Raw genomic sequence first — 20,179 nt, forward strand, 5'->3', positions numbered from 1 at the left:
AGTAGTTTCTTTACTCTTATGATATAATATGTACACAGTCTTGTACCCAGCACTTTTTTTTTGGGGGGGGGGGGGGACATTTTTGCCTTTTAGATAGAACAGTAGATAGACAGGAAAGGTGGGGAGAGAGAGTGGGCATTAGGGCTGCAACTAACGATTATTTAGATAATCGATGAACCTGTCGATTATTTATTCGATTAATCGGACGAAAACAAATGCGTGGATTTTATTTCAACAATTTTATTAAAAAAGAGTCCCAAATTGACAATATTAGTCCACAAAGGTGCTGCTTGATTGGACCAGAGCTGTCTAAACAATAATGAAAAATGATATATATATAAAAGAAGTATGTGTTAAAGGATTTACTACTTAATAGGCTACCTTTAACAACAGGCCACAGACTATATGAAGGTAGATTGTTTCTGCAGTAACTGTCTCCTTCTCTCTCTCTCTCATACACACACGCACACACAAGCACGCACACACAACGAGAAAAATATCCACGCCATCAACAATAAACTAGGGACAACAAGATACCTACGGTAATCATAGACATGAGAACAGATTGAAAGATTTGTGAGCCCACAATGCAAGTGAATAAAAATGTGTCTCTTTTTCTAGCCGTAGTTTGCTAGACTACCATACCACGTAACTAAGTAGCCAGTTGCTAGCCATGCTTGTCAACCTGGGTGATGAGCAAACACCGCACCGGCTGTTAACGTTAACGTTAGATAAACAAAACAAACGATCTGCTGTGAAACCAAAATTTCCACACTTCAAAACGCAACGCACATGGGTCTAATAATGTAACGTTAGTTTGTCTATCGAGTTTGTAGTAGCATAGCGCTAAGTTAATTTACCCAGCTGAGCTCCCTTCACCCGGCATCATCCATGGATCCAACGTGTTTTCGTTTCAGGTGTTCATGCATTGCTACGTCCGTGTCATGCGAGATGGACTTTGCAGAGTTTCATGTAACAGTCTCTTTAGTTTTAGTTAACGTGAAGTGCTCCCATACTTTGGATGATTTGGGGCGAGCGGCTTTCTCGAGCGAGTGACGTAGTGACGTAGTATGCTCTGAGATAGTGGGGAGTGATGTAGTATGCTCCGTGATAGCGGGGAGTGACGTAGTATGCTCCGTGATAGCGGGGAGTGACGTAGCCACTAACCAGCTCTGGGCCGCAGCAACTAAGCTGCGGTCAGCTGTTTTGCAAACAAAACATACGGTTCTAGTCTGCGGCCCAACTAATCGTGACCCAACGAATCAATAATGAAATTTGTTGCCAACAAATTTATTTAATAATCGATTTGTATCTATTTTAGTTAGATTAGTTGTTGCAGCCCTAGTGGGGATGACATGCGGCAAAGAGCTACAGTACGGGTCGGATTCGAACCCAGGTCGGCCACGCAAAGAACTAAGCCTTAGTGGTACGCACTCTTACCAGGTGAGCCACTGGGACCCGGGAGAGAGGCTCTTAGCCTGGGTAGAGGCAGTCTGGAGGTCGGGGTGGCTGTGCAGGGTGTGTGGGGCCGGGAGAGAGGCTCTTAGCCTGGGTAGAGGCAGTCTGGAGGTGGGGGTGGCTGTGCAGGGTGTGTGGGGCCGGGAGAGAGGCTCTTAGCCTGGGTAGAGGCAGTCTGGAGGTGGTGGTGGCTGTGCAGGGTGTGTATGGCCGGGAGAGAGGCTCTTAGCCTGGGTAGAGGCAGTCTGGAGGTGGTGGTGGCTGTGCAGGGTGTGTGGGGCCGGGAGAGAGGCTCTTAGCCTGGGTAGAGGCAGTCTGGAGGTCGGGGTGGCTGTGCAGGGTGTGTGGGGCCGGGAGAGAGGCTCTTAGCCTGGGTAGAGGCAGTCTGGAGGTCGGGGTGGCTGTGCAGGGTGTGTGGGGCCGGGAGAGAGGCTCTTAGCCTGGGTAGAGGCAGTCTGGAGGTGGTGGTGGCTGTGCAGGGTGTGTGGGGCCGGGAGAGAGGCTCTTAGCCTGGGTAGAGGCAGTCTGGAGGTCGGGGTGGCTGTGCAGGGTGTGTGGGGCCGGGAGAGAGGCTCTTAGCCTGGGTAGAGGCAGTCTGGAGGTGGTGGTGGCTGTGCAGGGTGTGTATGGCCGGGAGAGAGGCTCTTAGCCTGGGTAGAGGCAGTCTGGAGGTGGTGGTGGCTGTGCAGGGTGTGTGGGGCCGGGAGAGAGGCTCTTAGCCTGGGTAGAGGCAGTCTGGAGGTCGGGGTGGCTGTGCAGGGTGTGTGGGGCCGGGAGAGAGGCTCTTAGCCTGGGTAGAGGCAGTCTGGAGGTCGGGGTGGCTGTGCAGGGTGTGTGGGGCCGGGAGAGAGGCTCTTAGCCTGGGTAGAGGCAGTCTGGAGGTCGGGGTGGCTGTGCAGGGTGTGTATGGCCGGGGCGCACCTACCCAGCACTTTCCTCCTCCGTTTTTTCCAACTCTGAAATGTTTAAGCTTCACGATTCTCTGGAAGACCGGTTGGCTGGGTTCCTGGTTTAAAACTCTTGAGATAAGGATTTTTCAAAACGTCAGAATATGAGAATCGTCAACGTCAGAACGTGAGAATAGGAATGGGGAAGTACTCTTCTGGAACCGTGACGTCACGGAACCGTCACGTGACTGTTGAGCTTTATTAAGCAGTTCTCGAGAAAGCTGTGAGCAGCAATCGCCCCCTTCGTACATGTACGTATTGAAAGGGCACGCGCGGTTCTCGAGGAAGCTGCAAGGCAGTGCAAGCAGCAATCATCTCCTTCGTATTATACGTTTGAAACGGGCCTGTACTGTACTATAGGCATGTTTCAAATAGGGATGCAACGATTATAAATTTTGATGTACGATTATAGTCTGAGAAAAAACCACGATTATCACGGTTTCACGATTATTGTTATGGACGTATAAAAATCACATGAGCATTCTCTAAATAGAGGTTTTATTGTATTTCCCCCACAATCTTAACAGTTGCTGCCTTCCGGAATACTAATGCACGATATGGATTTTTACAGCCGATAGTATAGGCCTACGCTAACCGATAAATATTCTCCTGGCCAATAACCGATACGTTAAACATACTATTGTTACTTTTTTCACATTTTTGTATTTAAAAAAATAAGTTCTTAACCTGTATTTTATGCACACCTGGGATTAAAAAAAGAAGAAAGGGCAGATGTAGTGAGCAAAGATGGATGATTTAATATTCCATGGCTCTGACCTAATCAAATCTAACTGACATCACTATTGTGAACATAAAACAAACAACATTTCTGATATAATATATATATATATATAATACAAAAAATATTTTATTATTATTTTATAGAAGCGAAAGCCTATAGCTGCTTAGTCTGCAGAAAAAAACACAAAAGGCATAGTAACTTAGACTCTTATTGGCATGTTACTGGCAACTAAATGTGCCGTCTGAAATGAATTTTGCATTGGGGTCAGTTCTATTGAAGTGATGATGGGGCAGGCATGGAAAGCCTCACTATAAGCCATCATGTGTCGTTTCACTTTTTACTGGAAAATGCTCCCTCTGGATTAAAGAAAGGACACTCTGTGGTGTTGACTGGTGTTTGTTATGTAAATGTGCGCATTTGTTTTCCTTGTCTCAGTCAGATCATGACTGCCAAGCAGCTAGCTACGTTAGCTTCACGTTATTAGGCCTACATGTAACGTTAGCGGGTTGCTTTTGGAGTTGACACAAACCCTTGATGTTTCTTTTCGTGTAAAGCATGAGGTTCTCTATGGTTTAGGCCAGCGCTGGGAGCATGAAGTGCTTTAAATGCGGGGATGTTTGGTCACAACGAGCTTGAGGAACTATGTACGCTAGGCTATGGCCAGCTAGCTAACATTAGCCACAACAGCTAACGTTAACGTCAATGACTGTATGTTAACGCTAAACAAATCCGCTGCCTCTTCCCCACGTTTGGTTTAACGTAACACCAGCTCAGACTTTCCCCTAATCTCAGAAACCTTGCGGGACATGTATTGCAACATTTATGTTGGGCTGGCATCCATGGCTAGGCTACAGACTGGCTACTACTGGGAGACATGGCAGCTGCCTGTGTTTGGTGCCTCCGCTAAATAGTCCGTGCGGAAACGAAGCGAGAGAGACAGGTTCCTCTCCTTCCAGCGCCGTCTGCGCCGCATGGGAGTTTAAACTGACGGACTGTTGTGAAACAAAACACTCGGTGTAGCGGAGCCTCTGCGGTTATATAACCGTGACGTTTTAAATCGCGGTTAATAGTCAAACCGGTTAACCCCTGCATCCCTAGTTTCAAACGGGCACTGCACTAATAGATTCCACTACAGGAGAGACTTGATGTTCTCTGACATTAGGTGGAAAAATGCGCATGTATTGTTATCAGCAGTCGGCCAAAAGAGTTGGAAGATATTGGCTTATTGAATATCGGCAAAAAGTCCAATATCGTGCATCCCTATCTGCTGTCAAACCGCCATTGAGCAAGGCACTGAATCCCGCAACTGCGTCTGGAGCAACTCAGCGGCCAACTGCACAGAGCTGTGGTTGTACGGGCAGCCTCCTTGGTGTGTGTGTGTGTGTGTGTGTGTGTGTGTGTCTGTATACAGTAAATGTGTGTATTGTGTCAACATCCCTCCCCCTTTAACTACCCCTCCCCCTCCCCTCCCCCCAGGCAATCGCTGTAACCAAGAATCTATTCTCAGCCAGCTTGTCTTTTTAATAAGGGTTAAAACTGGAGGGCTGTAAAGGAAGCAAGGATTTGACCCATTTGGAGAGAGGGAGAAAGAGAGAGAGAGAGACACAGGGATGTCACGATACCAAAATTATGAGTTCGATACCGGGCTCTCTGACTGCGGTGTCAGAGAAGAGAACGTTGTCCAGGCTACGCTCCATCATGAGCAATGACTCGCACCCACTCCACGGCGTGCTAGTCAAACACAGGAGTACGTTCAGTGAGAGACTGATTCCACCTAGATGCAACACGGAGAGGCACAGGAAATCATTCCTGCCTGTGGCCATTGGTCTATTTAATGCCTCTCTTAAAAGAGCACCTCGGAGACGCTCAGTCTCCCTGAGACTGAGCCAGCCGATAGGCTAACTGTGCCTGGCTGAGCCACGTGTAACGTATAGGGCAAGCCGACTTAATATAAGTCCAGGGTGCAATAAGGATAATTGGCACGGAATGTATGTATCTCGATACGATCCTGAAACGATACCACGGCAGAAACCTAAAACATTAGGAAAAATGTGCTCAGTACTCTGAGCACATTTTCTCCTTTTCTATTTATTTAGCAGAACTCTGCCAAGGTGTATTGAGTCATTTCATTTTGTGTTCAGTCTACTTTAGTAAAGTATAAAGTATAAAGTGCACATGCACACTCCACATCAACTGTAGTGCTGTATGTGGGCTAATAATCCTGGGCTTCTAAATGTGTTTTACCTCGGATTTTGGCACAAGGAAGGGATAGTAAGTAGTAACCTCTTGTCCTGTGTATTAATGAACGTCATTATGTTTATTATTTGCATGCACAATAGATAGACTATTATTATATTTTTAATATTAGTATGGGGGACATCGGATTGCTGCACATAGCCTATTAATTTAATGGTTCTTGATTATACAGAGGTATGTAAAATGTATTACCAGACGGCACTCTTCAATTCGGCATACATGTATGTATAATCCACGGAGAGGTTACTGTAAGTGAATAAAATGTCAATTCTGGATGTGAGTCACCTGTTATCCCGCTCTCTTCCTCCATTAAAACGGCTTGTTTTTTAATGGAGTTTGGTTACATGTTCGCTGCTCTGCTAGTCACACAATGGCGCAACGCATGACATTTTTTTAAAGTACCTGTACTAAATTAATGTGGTATAGTAGGCTACCGTTTTTAACGACAGGGTATCGCGGTCCCGTTGTAGTACCGGTATACCGTGCATCCCTAACACGCACGCACACACACACACACACACACACACACACACGCACACGCACACACACACACACACGGGAAGAGAAGGGAACGGAGGAGTGGAGCTGAGAGCAGATAATAGTGAGCTGCTTGTATGTGTATCAGTTAGCTAACTGCTAGCCAGTAGCATGTTAATTCATACAGGAAGAGCACACTCTGCCTCTTTGAACCATTGAACATTTGAACCATTGAAGAAAAAGTTGGGTGGATTCCCAGCAGAAGACACTGATAGCCAAATGTTTCATAATGTGATTAGTATGTGGATTATGGTAAACTAACTGTTGTGATGAGGCCTTGTACAGCAGACTGCTCTGTTATAGTAAACTGTTGTGATGAGGCCTTGTAAAGCAGACTGCTCTGTTATAGTAAACTGTTGTGATGAGGCCTTCTACAGCAGACTGCTCTGTTATAGTAAACTGTTGTGATGAGGCCTTGTACAGCAGACTGCTCTGTTATAGTAAACTGTTGTGATGAGGCCTTGTACAGCAGACTGCTCTGTTATAGTAAACTGTTGTGATGAGGCCTTGTAAAGCAGACTGCTCTGTTATAGTAAACTGTTGTGATGAGGCCTTGTACAGCAGACTGCTCTGTTATAGTAAACTGTTGTGATGAGGCCTTGTAAAGCAGACTTCTCTGTTATAGTAAACTGTTGTGATGAGGCCTTGTACAGCAGACTGCTCTGTTATAGTAAACTGTTGTGATGAGGCCTTGTACAGCAGACTGCTCTGTTATAGTAAACTGTTGTGATGAGGCCTTGTACAGCAGACTGCTCTGTTATAGTAAACTGTTGTGATGAGGCCTTGTACAGCAGACTGCTCTGTTATAGTAAACTGTTGTGATGAGGCCTTGTACAGCAGACTGCTCTGTTATAGTAAACTGTTGTGATGAGGCCTTGTACAGCAGACTGCTCTGTTATAGTAAACTGTTGTGATGAGGCCTTGTACAGCAGACTGCTCTGTTATAGTAAACTGTTATGATGAGGCCTTGTAAAGCAGACTGCTCTGTTATAGTAAACTGTTGTGATGAGGCCTTGTACAGCAGACTGCTCTGTTATAGTAAACTGTTGTGATGAGGCCTTGTAAAGCAGACTGCTCTGTTATAGTAAACTGTTGTGATGAGGCCTTGTATAGCAGACTGCTCTGTTATAGTAAACTGTTGTGATGAGGCCTTGTACAGCAGACTGCTCTGTTATAGTAAACTGTTATGATGAGGCCTTGTAAAGCAGACTGCTCTGTTATAGTAAACTGTTGTGATGAGGCCTTGTACAGCAGACTGCTCTGTTATAGTAAACTGTTGTGATGAGGCCTTGTACAGCAGACTGCTCTGTTATAGTAAACTGTTGTGATGAGGCCTTGTACAGCAGACTGCTCTGTTATAGTAAACTGTTGTGATGAGGCCTTGTACAGCAGACTGCTCTGTTATAGTAAACTGTTGTGATGAGGCCTTGTACAGCAGACTGCTCTGTTATAGTAAACTGTTGTGATGAGGCCTTGTACAGCAGACTGCTCTGTTATAGTAAACTGTTGTGATGAGGCCTTGTAAAGCAGACTGCTCTGTTATAGTAAACTGTTGTGATGAGGCCTTGTACAGCAGACTGCTCTGTTATAGTAAACTGTTGTGATGAGGCCTTGTAAAGCAGACTGCTCTGTTATAGTAAACTGTTGTGATGAGGCCTTGTACAGCAGACTGCTCTGTTATAGTAAACTGTTGTGATGAGGCCTTGTACAGCAGACTGCTCTGTTATAGTAAACTGTTGTGATGAGGCCTTGTACAGCAGACTGCTCTGTTATAGTAAACTGTTGTGATGAGGCCTTGTACAGCAGACTGCTCTGTTATAGTAAACTGTTGTGATGAGGCCTTGTACAGCAGACTGCTCTGTTATAGTAAACTGTTGTGATGAGGCCTTGTACAGCAGACTGCTCTGTTATAGTAAACTGTTGTGATGAGGCCTTGTACAGCAGACTGCTCTGTTATAGTAAACTGTTGTGATGAGGCCTTGTAAAGCAGACTTCTCTGTTATAGTAAACTGTTGTGATGAGGCCTTGTACAGCAGACTGCTCTGTTATAGTAAACTGTTGTGATGAGGCCTTGTACAGCAGACTGCTCTGTTATAGTAAACTGTTGTGATGAGGCCTTGTACAGCAGACTGCTCTGTTATAGTAAACTGTTGTGATGAGGCCTTGTACAGCAGACTGCTCTGTTATAGTAAACTGTTGTGATGAGGCCTTGTACAGCAGACTGCTCTGTTATAGTAAACTGTTGTGATGAGGCCTTGTACAGCAGACTGCTCTGTTATAGTAAACTGTTGTGATGAGGCCTTGTACAGCAGACTGCTCTGTTATAGTAAACTGTTATGATGAGGCCTTGTAAAGCAGACTGCTCTGTTATAGTAAACTGTTGTGATGAGGCCTTGTACAGCAGACTGCTCTGTTATAGTAAACTGTTGTGATGAGGCCTTGTAAAGCAGACTGCTCTGTTATAGTAAACTGTTGTGATGAGGCCTTGTATAGCAGACTGCTCTGTTATAGTAAACTGTTGTGATGAGGCCTTGTACAGCAGACTGCTCTGTTATAGTAAACTGTTATGATGAGGCCTTGTAAAGCAGACTGCTCTGTTATAGTAAACTGTTGTGATGAGGCCTTGTACAGCAGACTGCTCTGTTATAGTAAACTGTTGTGATGAGGCCTTGTACAGCAGACTGCTCTGTTATAGTAAACTGTTGTGATGAGGCCTTGTACAGCAGACTGCTCTGTTATAGTAAACTGTTGTGATGAGGCCTTGTACAGCAGACTGCTCTGTTATAGTAAACTGTTGTGATGAGGCCTTGTACAGCAGACTGCTCTGTTATAGTAAACTGTTGTGATGAGGCCTTGTACAGCAGACTGCTCTGTTATAGTAAACTGTTGTGATGAGGCCTTGTAAAGCAGACTGCTCTGTTATAGTAAACTGTTGTGATGAGGCCTTGTACAGCAGACTGCTCTGTTATAGTAAACTGTTGTGATGAGGCCTTGTAAAGCAGACTGCTCTGTTATAGTAAACTGTTGTGATGAGGCCTTGTACAGCAGACTGCTCTGTTATAGTAAACTGTTGTGATGAGGCCTTGTACAGCAGACTGCTCTGTTATAGTAAACTGTTGTGATGAGGCCTTGTACAGCAGACTGCTCTGTTATAGTAAACTGTTGTGATGAGGCCTTGTACAGCAGACTGCTCTGTTATAGTAAACTGTTGTGATGAGGCCTTGTACAGCAGACTGCTCTGTTATAGTAAACTGTTGTGATGAGGCCTTGTACAGCAGACTGCTCTGTTATAGTAAACTGTTGTGATGAGGCCTTGTAAAGCAGACTGCTCTGTTATAGTAAACTGTTGTGATGAGGCCTTGTACAGCAGACTGCTCTGTTATAGTAAACTGTTGTGATGAGGCCTTGTAAAGCAGACTGCTCTGTTATGGTAAACTGTTATGATGAGGCCTTGTACAGCAGACTGCTCTGTTATAGTAAACTGTTGTGATGAGGCCTTGTAAAGCAGACTGCTCTGTTATAGTAAACTGTTGTGATGAGGCCTTGTTCAGCAGACTGCTCTGTTATAGTAAACTGTTGTGATGAGGCCTTGTAAAGCAGACTGCTCTGTTATGGTAAACTGTTATGATGAGGCCTTGTAAAGCAGACTGCTCTGTTATAGTAAACTGTTGTGATGAGGCCTTGTAAAGCAGACTGCTCTGTTATGGTAAACTGTTATGATGAGGCCTTGTAAAGCAGACTGCTCTGTTATGGTAAACTGTTATGATGAGGCCTTGTAAAGCAGACTGCTCTGTAATAGTAAACTGTTGTGATGAGGCCTTGTTCAGCAGACTGCTCTGTTATAGTAAACTGTTGTGATGAGGCCTTGTTCAGCAGACTGCTCTGTTATAGTAAACTGTTGTGATGAGGCCTTGTACAGCAGACTGCTCTGTTATAGTAAACTGTTGTGATGAGGCCTTGTTCAGCAGACTGCTCTGTTATAGTAAACTGTTGTGATGAGGCCTTGTTCAGCAGACTGCTCTGTTATAGTAAACTGTTGTGATGAGGCCTTGTTCAGCAGACTGCTCTGTTATAGTAAACTGTTGTGATGAGGCCTTGTACAGCAGACTGCTCTGTTATAGTAAACTGTTGTGATGAGGCCTTGTACAGCAGACTGCTCTGTTATGGTAAACTGTTGTGATGAGGCCTTGTACAGCAGACTGCTCTGTTATAGTAAACCTTTGTGATGAGGCCTTGTACAGCAGACTGCTCTGTTATAGTAAACCGTTGTGATGAGGCCTTGTACAGCAGACTGCTCTGTTATAGTAAACTGTTGTGATGAGGCCTTGTACAGCAGACTGCTCTGTTATAGTAAACTGTTGTGATGAGGCCTTGTACAGCAGACTGCTCTGTTATAGTAAACTGTTGTGATGAGGCCTTGTAAAGCAGACTGCTCTGTTATAGTAAACTGTTATGATGAGGCCTTGTACAGCAGACTGCTCTGTTATAGTAAACTGTTGTGATGAGGCCTTGTACAGCAGACTGCTCTGTTATAGTAAATTCTTGTGATGAGGCCTTGTACAGCAGACTGCTCTGTTTAGGGCTGGGTATCGGTTCAAATTTTACATGGTCTCCCCTGATTCTAGTATAGTTGAATCGTTTGGTTTGACCTAGCCCCGTTAGGACTCTTTCCGGGTATACGATGCTACCCTACAAGAGTCCTGTGTGCCTACATAGACTTCCCTGCGACTCTCGCTCCCAAGCTGTCTAAATCAGCGATACACAAGATATTTACAAGTGTCACAGAAACATTTCAAAGCCACCTACTTGAGAAGAAGGATAGATTGAATGAAATAGATTGAATTTGGGGAGGCAGAACAAGATGAATAGCTGATGCCTCAGTGGCTTGCTTTAACACATACTGTATAAATAGGGACAGCAAACCTCAAAACCTGCACCCCCAAATACCGTAAATTCCGGACTATAAGCCGCACCGGTGTATAAGCCGCACCTGCAAAGTTGACTATTTTTTTCTTATATAAGCCGCACCGGACTATAAGCCGCGGGTGTTTTAATGGTATTTTTTTTTTTTTTTTTTTTATTGTGTTTTAATGTTTAATTACCATATGTAAGGGTTCATGCACAGAGGGGATTGTCGGGAAAGAGATGGCTGTTTGAGGAAGCTCCCATTTATTAACATTTCAACAAAACAACATAACACAACACCACCTGTGTTGTTATTTACAGTGCACACAGTGTCATACAGTGTCATACAGTGTGGTGAAAAGAGGGCAAGAGAGGAAATTAAAACAGAAGTGGATTTATAGTTAGAAAGAGTGCTAAAAAAGAGAGATTTTTTTTTTTTTTTGAAAAAATCCATAGATAAGCCGCACCGTTATATAAGCCGCAGGGGCCAAAAAAGGCCAAAAAACGGGAAAAAAGGTGCGGCTTATAGTCCGGAATTTACGGTAAATATTTTTCTATTCATAAAACCTGAAATCGATCTTAATAAGGTGAAAATAAGGCCCGGATAAACACAGAGTAACCAGTTGGAACCACTTGGAAGTGCTCCTCTGCTACAAATTTACATGTAAAAAATAGATAAATAAATAAAAATTATTTTCACACAATTTATCAGTGAAATACTGTAATTTATAGATTCATTATGCTATAACTTATTTTTACTAATACTTACAAGTATGCTTAAATTAACCCAGTGGCACTCATACGCTAGTGGAAATTCTAATTGGCTGGTAACTTTAAAATCTAGCAGCCATATTTGGCTAGTGATCAAAAAAGTTAATTTCAAGCCCTCATTGTTAAAGCCACAGCACAGTAAAGAGGCTGTGTAATATGTTGAACCAGATTCATGCATTTTAGTTTAATATGTACACAATTCTCATCCCCCTGGATCCCCCCTAAAGGATCCAAGTTCCACCCACCACAATCTCTCCAAATCCTGTGGGAAACAAACACATTATTAGTATTTTCTTTGTTCTAACAAATGTACATTGCCCGTTTATGTTTTGCAATGTGGATATTATTTTATTCATTAATTAATTTATAATTAAATTGAACATTGGGCCTTTTATAAGAATGTTTATTTGTATTATTTCAATTGTCACGCTCATGGATACATATTTGAGGTTTGTTTATTAATTGGGGGGGAAAGGACCACTGGAACAAACACCGCTACTTTTTCAATCTGACTGGCTACTCAAAGGTTTGGGGAACTCCCTGAACGATTATTTGAAAATTCAAAATTCGTTGCCCATCCCTAGGTTATAATTTTACTGTGAAATGTCAGCATGTGCTCACATGCCCTTCAAACATGACATATTGTAAACAGTGAAGGACCCTCTGTCCTCCTTTCTGTCCTCTCTGTCCCTCCCATCCCTCACCAATCCTCCGTCCTCTATGACACATTGTGTTTGTACAAGCCTGCCCTCTGTCCCCAGACATGCAGCACTCTAGCCTTGAGGATGCTCTTCCTCTCTCTCTCTCTCGCTCCCTCTCTCTCTCACACACACACACACACACACACAGAGCATCCCCTCACAACACCAGCTGACAGTTCTCGCACACCAGCACAATGTCCCCCATCGCTGAGCGCAGGACTCAACAGAGACAATCTGGATATAGAGCTCCCAGTTGAACTCTGCAGACTGTTTTTCCTCTGTGTGTGTGTGTGCGTGTGTGCGTGTGTGTGTGTGTATGTGTGTGTGGGTGTGTGGGTGGTTGGAGGAGAGTGGGAGGCGGGGATAAGAATTCACTCTCCTGGGGCATCTGGGTAGTGCAATGGTAGATTCCCTGCCTACCAACACAAGGGTTGCAGGTTCAAGCCCCCGTGTTACCTCTGGCTTGTTCAGGCATCAATACAGGCACAATTGGGTGTGTCTGCGGGTGGGAAGCCGGTGGGGTATGTGTCCTGATCACTGCACTAGCACCTCCTGGTCGTGGCGCCTGTTCAGGGGGGAGGGGAACTGGGGGGAATAGGATGATTCTCCCACGTGCTACGTCCTCCTGCTGAAACTCCTCGCTGTCAGGTGAAAAGAAGCAGATGTCAAATCTTCACAAACGTGAATAACTTTTATGACTTTTGGAACGTACATTTTTTAAACACAATTTTTAGAAAATGCTTCACAAGGCATTCAAGTTATTCATGTTTGTGAAGAGTATCATGCTGAACCCAAATTCGCATTCCCATAAACTTTTGTTAACCACAGACCTTATTTTATGCATTTTTAAGTGAAACCCCCTGACTTTTCCACTGACGAACCAAAAGACGGCAATTTCTGGATAAAGCCTACAAAAATACGTCATCCCTGCGGTACTCTATAGGCCAAGTACAATGGGGAGAAAACGTAACCTGGCTGACGCTGTCAAATGGTTTTGATTATGGCAACATTTAAACCCAACTGGAAATATTGTGCGCTTCACACGCTCCTTTCTAGCATCCCTCGCTGCCTCGCACGCTCCTTTCTAGCATCCCTCGCTGCCTCGCACGCTCCTTTCTAGCATCCCTCGCTGCCTCACATGCTCCTTTCTAGCATCCCTCACTGCCTCACACGTTCCTTTCTAGCATCCCTCGCTGCCTCGCATGCTCCTTTCTAGCATCCCTCACTGCCTCGCACGCTCCTTTCTAGCATCCCTCGCTGCCTCACATGCTCCTTTCTAGCATCCCTCACTGCCTCACACGTTCCTTTCTAGCATCCCTCGCTGCCTCGCACGCTCCTTTCTAGCATCCCTCGCTGCCTCACATGCTCCTTTCTAGCATCCCTCACTGCCTCACACGTTCCTTTCTAGCATCCCTCGCTGCCTCGCACGCTCCTTTCTAGCATCCCTCACTGCCTCGCACGCTCCTTTCTAGCATCCCTCGCTGCCTCGCACGCTCCTTTCTAGCATCCCTCGCTGGTTCGCACGCTCCTTTCTAGCATCCCTCGCTGCCTTGCATGCTCCTTTCTAGCATCCCTCGCTGCCTTGCACGCTCCTTTCTAGCATCCCTCGCTGCCTTGCACGCTCCTTTCTACCATCCCTCGCTGCCTCGCACGCTCCTTTCTAGCATCCCTCGCTGCCTCGCACGCTCCTTTCTAGCATCCCTCGCTGCCTCTCGCCTGCTCAACTGGCTAACTGGTTTGGGCTCGCAAAACGACAACAACAGCTTCATGGACCTTTATGACTCAGGAAGATTTTTCCTCGCACGCTCCTTTCTAGCATCCCTCACTGCTTCACACGCTCCTTTCTAGCATCCCTCGCTGCCTCGCATGCTCCTTTCTAGCATCCCTCGCTGCTTCACACGCTCCTTTCTAGCATCCCTCGCTGCCTCGCATGCTCCTTTCTAGCATCCCTCGCTGCCTCGCACGCTCCTTTCTAGCATCCCTCGCTGCCTCGCACGCTCCTTTCTAGCATCCCTCGCTGCCTCGCACGCTCCTTTCTAGCATCCCTCGCTGCCTCGCATGCTCCTTTCTAGCATCCCTCGCTGCCTCGCACGCTCCTTTCTAGCATCCCTCGCTGCCTCACATGCTCCTTTCTAGCATCCCTCACTGCCTCACACGTTCCTTTCTAGCATCCCTCGCTGCCTCGCATGCTCCTTTCTAGCATCCCTCGCTGCCTTGCACGCTCCTTTCTAGCATCCCTTGCTGCCTTGCACGCTCCTTTCTAGCATCCCTTGCTGCCTTGCACGCTCCTTTCTAGCATCCCTCGCTGCCTCGCACGCTCCTTTCTAGCATCCCTCGCTGCCTCGCACGCTCCTTTCTAGCATCCCTCGCTGCCTCTCGCCTGCTCAACTGCCTAACTGGTTTGGGCTCGCAAAACGACAACAACTGCTTCATGGACCTTTATGACTCAGGAAGATTTTTCCAGAATATCTTGCCAGATGGCCATAAGAGAAGATGAAGATGAGGTTATATTTTCTTAACAAAATACAGGGCAAAAAGCAATGCAACCGATGTGATACTGAGTCCAAGTCAAACACGGCCAACAATGGCCATGCTTTCTCAATACTACCAGCTTATTGCTTTAGAAAATATAAAGATTAGTCCTACGCAGACCTCACATAGCCAGACTCTTTTCCACATTTGGTTTGGCCTCATTTTATCCGCGTTATCTAAAAAAAAGCTTACCAGGGGACAGTGGTTGTTATATTTCAAGCAAAAAGCCAGTCAATCATCCCACTAACTATGGCTCAAGGGGTTACGATACAATACATGATTTCATACTTCACACAGTATGTATTTACTTAGAGTACATTTATTTATTTTTCAGGGGGAAAAATGCGAGAAATGTCCTGCACTGGATTCAAACCCGGGGCATCACGATTACCACTGAGCCACCAGTGCACCCATATAAACAGCATATAAAGCCATGTTTGTCTCTCTGCAGACTGAAGCCGCTGGACATTGAGTTCATGAAGCGGTTGCACGAGAAGGTCAACGTCATCCCGCTGATCGCCAAAGCAGACACCCTCACGCCCGAGGAATGCCAACAGTTCAAGAAGCAGGTCAGTGGTTTCCACCACAGCGTACTGCTGTTATGTACCAAAAGCAGGGAGTGTTTTCTTTAGCGTGGTGATGGGAATCATGGTGACGCAGCTGACGAAAGGTTTTCTTCAAAGTTGTACGCATATACATGTATACAAAGAAAAAAAGGAGAAAGCAAGAAAGATCGTTAACGATCTCCTGCAAGAGTTATCATAGCTACAATTACCAACACTAGTGCCGTGCCCGTTCCCCCCCATGCACCACCCCATGGGCGCCCCAAACCCGCCCCCCCCCCCCCCCTCCCACACACACACTGCACTCCATCAGGTCCCCAATAAGCGCACTCCCCAAGTTTGAAGTCGATCCAACAAACGGGTCTCAAGATACGTGAAGGACAGACATACTGAAAGTCCTGGAATTATTGTATAAAAAATAATAATATATATATATATAGTGCAGTGCCCCGTTCCGCCATTCCCCCCCCCCCCCCGCTGCACTTCTGTCAGGTCCCCCTGTAAGTGCATTCCCCAAGTTTGAAGTCGATCCGACAAACGGTTCTTGAGATACGCGAAGGACAGACATAAAGAAGTGGATTGGACGGACAGTCCTGGAGTAAGGCTGCACGATATATCGTTTACACATCGTCATCGCAATGTGCGCATGCGCAATAGTCACATCGCAGGACGTGCGATGTCAAAAGCAAATTAACTCGTCATGTTGGTTGATAAACTCTTACTTTATGGGTAGCCTACTGAGTGAAATGCAGTCTCTCAAAGGAGAGAGACGCCCCGCAACTGTACTCACTCATTTAGTGCTTAGCTTCAACACAACAAACTTGCACAGAGAGCTAAATTGAAATATTTTTGCTCATGTTGCGTTGCTGACAGTAGCCCGTCTGTAAACGATGTGATTGCTGAGGCGGACGTGTCCACAGTTTGCAGCGCACTAGCATACAGCAGGCTGGCTGCTGTAACTCAACATGTCTGTGGAGTGGAGATATTTACTCTTGAAATACCAAAAAGCAAGACAGCAAACTTGTCAAAATATGGTTGCCATTTTTAGTCACCTTATATTTTGAGTAATTAAGATACTATTGGTCCATTTCCACCGCTGGTATTAGCGCGGCCCCGCCCAGCTCGTCTCGCTTTTTTGTCTCACCGTTGTTCCACCGATCAAAAACCTGGACAGCCCGGGTTGAGTCGGGGTTGAGTTGTGCTAGTTTTGGTCCCTGCTTTGTTGAGGTTCCAGCCGGTACCATACGGTGACGAGAAAACACTGCAGACGACTGATTGGTCAGGCAGAATCGTGTTTACTGTGTCTGGATACTGTCAATGCTGGATACCAGTTTAGTGGGGCTTACCTTCTCTTCTGTTATCAGCTTTAACATGACGGTGGTTTTCAATTGTTTTGAGAGAGAAAAAGTCTGCTCCTCGTGAAGCCCTTGTAGTTGTGTGCTACGTTGGTTCCGCTAGGCCGGAGGCGGGGGTTTAGTGAAGTCGCGGTCTTGCTGGTGACTGGCCGCCGGGGTAGTGGCTTCCCTTCTCCCCGTAGCGTAACCCCCGTCCCCCGCGCAGCGCATGCATGTGAGTAACAACAAAGTGATATCCATTCTCCTGGCCGATTGTCACATTTGTCCATGTACACTGTCGGTCATTTAGAGGCACCAGTATTTCATAACCAGTTTAAAAGTTCCGTGTATGGATTTAATTTTAACGTTATACGTCATAGCCTACTTGGGCTATGGGGCGGAAGGCAGATATGCGGTCGCTATGATGACCAGGTGTGGGCGGAGGCGAGTAAACTTGCTATGGAAGCAGTCTATATCAAGTAGAGACGAGTAAGGCCAGGTAGAGTAGAGCTGTACTGTGCTGTTATATGTGGTGGAAAATGAGCCATAAGCAGTCATAAGCCGGCTTAATAATGAAGTTGTGACAGAAAAGTAAGTATAATAGTCTATAGTATAATAGGCCTATTCAGTGCAGGTGTAGTAGTAGTAGTAGTAATAATAATAATACATTTGTGTAATTTCGTTTTCTAAACAAATCTGAATTATTTTTGTTTTTATAATGCATTTGCACTGAAAGGATTTGTTTAACTAATATTTGTGAACTTTCATTTTCATATATTTTTTAACAGTTATTGTTCATATTGTGCTTAATTTATTAATTAAAAGATTTATTGATAATTAAGTAGCCTATGCCTCTCATTCATGTTCATTCAGGGATACTATGATGACAGTGGTTTGGGGCCCCCACTCTAAGATGTTGCATAGGGCCCCAGAAGCGGCCTTGGCCCGCCGCCCTGTCCCCGCCGCGATCCCCCTCTCTCACCCCGTATCGTATGTGACAGGCAACGCAACTAGTAGAGGAATATACAAGTTGGGGGCAAAACTAATAGTATTTGCCCCCATCTCTCAAATTAATTAATAACGTTAGAGCATACGTAGGCATACCTCTTGCATGCCTGATCTGATCCAGAGAGTTCCACAAGAGCCGGTCGTCGGACATTTCACCGTCTGGCGGGTCTCTCCATCCGACTCGGAATTTTGACAAGTTGACATGTGCCAGATATGAAATGTGAAAAATACCTAAATTAAAGCCCCTTTGTATATTTTCAATGTGTATTGTATTGAGTTTGAATGAAAGCTTTTATTTTGAAAAATTTCGACCGGACGTCCAAATGATTCTCCTGGGCTGTAGTCTGAAAATGTATTGCTACGGTTTCCAGGTTGAACGTCATGTTTCCTTGCCTGTTTCAATGCACCACTATGTTCGCTGATAAATGTTTTGCTAATCACAAAAAGAAATAAACATCATCATATCTATGCTAGAGGGATCCTGTCTACGCTGCCAAATGAAAACCGTAACATTTAAATTAACAGAATTCACCAAAACAAAGAAGTCACTCCACACGCCACATGAAAATAATGCTTTCATCCAGTGCATTATAAAAGCTCAACATTGCGACACAAGAACATCTTCAAGCTCTGTCTAGCCATGACCAACACCTCAACAGTTCAGGAAGGTGTTCTCTCCTGCGCTTCCAGTAGCTGCTGCAAGACCCTTCTCTCTCTCTCTCTCTATAGCCGTTTTCACACATGCGCTTTATACCGGGAAATGACCAGAAAGCGGTGTAATGCCTTCATGTGTGAAAGTTGTTTTCCAGTATAAGAGCGACCCCGTCATCGCGGACATTTCACCATTTCGGAGGTTGTCATCAGAGCGGTATGTCATGTGTGGGCGTGCCGATTTCCCCCCCTCCCCTCTCTGCTCGCTCTCCAGCGCAGAGGCCAGTCCTTCAGTCCTCTGCAGGCGCAGCAGCCCGACACACAGGGACAGACACAGCGAAAATGGCAGCGGCTTGTTCTAGTCTGAAGCTGCCCAACGCTTGTAGAGAAAGCAGATGCACGAAGCAAAATGTGGAAGTATTTTGCTTATGTTGCCGACAGTGAAGGCAAGCCCGGACACATCAAACTAAGCCAGTCTGTAAAGTGCTTTACAAAGTGCTTCAACGCGACGCAGGTGAACGAATAAACATCGAACCAGCCAGGCTATTTCTCTCAGACAGGGATCCCAACTTCTTCAAAGATTTCAGTTCAAAGACTGGTTAGCGAATGTGAAGGATACAACATACATGCCCTCTTAAAGGTCCCATTCCGTGCAAAAGCTGTTTTTACTTGTAAATGCATATATACTGCTGTCAGCCCTCCCTGTAATGAGTGGTCACACGCTCAGAACTGCCACAGTTGGATTTGTCCCTATCCAGCGTCCCTCTGCAGTCTCCTCCAAGCCACACCCCCAAACGCTTCGTTTGCCCAGAGGGGAATCTGGGGGAATCGGGACGTCACTAGCTTCCTTCTGCATACTGCGCGGGTCTCTCTCACACAAGCTACCTGCACCATTTAGTCTATAGCCACAAAATTAACACTTCTAGCTGGAGCGACGCCAACTGTACGTGATCCAGCAACTGCAGAGGTGCATTCGGTAAGTCTAGGCATTTTGAGATGTCCTCTTTAGCGTAGTACCGTTTAGTTAACGATAACTCGCAACCTAGCGTGCTGGTCCACAGACGCTAATCTGATTGGCCGCTGGGAGCCTGGGGCGGGCTCTCCCTCAGCGGCCAATGGGAACTGTTAGTTCTGAATATATTATAGAAACAGGCCATTCTTGGAAAGCGACCAGAAGAGGGAGTGAGAACTCCGTCACAACAAACGGGTTTGCTATATTTTCGACAGATTAATCCAGAATCATGTTTTATGGACCAGAGACACACGTTTTTAAGAGGTTACAGCTGCACGAATTGGGACCTTTAAATTAAACGAGTGTGATTTATTGTGTCACAAGCAAACTTATTTCACCATCGGAGTTTTGCCGCCCCCCAAAATAAGGACGATTCCCCATCCAAGTGCACACGTCACTCCCCACCCGCTCTGCAGTGCCCCCCCCGCCCCCCCCGCCCCCCCTCAAATACAGGTATTTTCGCTGCTATTTTCACACGTGAGCCCTCAGGTGTGAAGGGAAATTCCGGGAAATAGCCAGTCTTGATTTACAGGTAATTTCCCTGTCTGTATGTGTGAAAACAGCTTATGTCCCTCTCTCTCCCCCTCTCCCTCTCCTGCTCCAGATCATGCGGGAAATCCAAGAGCACAAAATCAAGATCTACGAGTTTCCTGAGACAGACGACGAGGAGGAGAACCGGCTGGTGAAGAAGATCAAGGTAAGTCACCTGCCAGGTCCACACATAATGTCACACAGTGTACTAGTTGGTTACAAACCAGTGTT

General features: G+C 45.7%; 1 protein-coding gene across 4 annotated transcripts in view; it reads left to right on the forward strand.

Annotated features, from left to right (window-relative positions):
* The window catches only part of septin7b (septin 7b), a gene marked incomplete at its 3' end in the record, with an annotated part of 44,731 nt that overhangs the window by 10,351 nt on the left and 14,201 nt on the right, over positions 1–20,179 (forward strand). For all 4 annotated transcript variants that reach the window (XM_083634418.1, XM_083634415.1, XM_083634416.1 and 1 more), the window contains exons 6-7: positions 15,301–15,418; positions 20,022–20,114. In XM_083634418.1, the coding sequence (XP_083490544.1) occupies positions 15,301–15,418; positions 20,022–20,114 (211 nt within the window). The remainder of the gene's footprint in view (positions 1–15,300; positions 15,419–20,021; positions 20,115–20,179) is intronic.

Source organism: Poromitra crassiceps, assembly GCF_964638095.1.
Source record: "Poromitra crassiceps genome assembly, chromosome: 1".
NCBI classification, from domain to species: Eukaryota; Metazoa; Chordata; class Actinopteri; order Beryciformes; family Melamphaidae; genus Poromitra; species Poromitra crassiceps.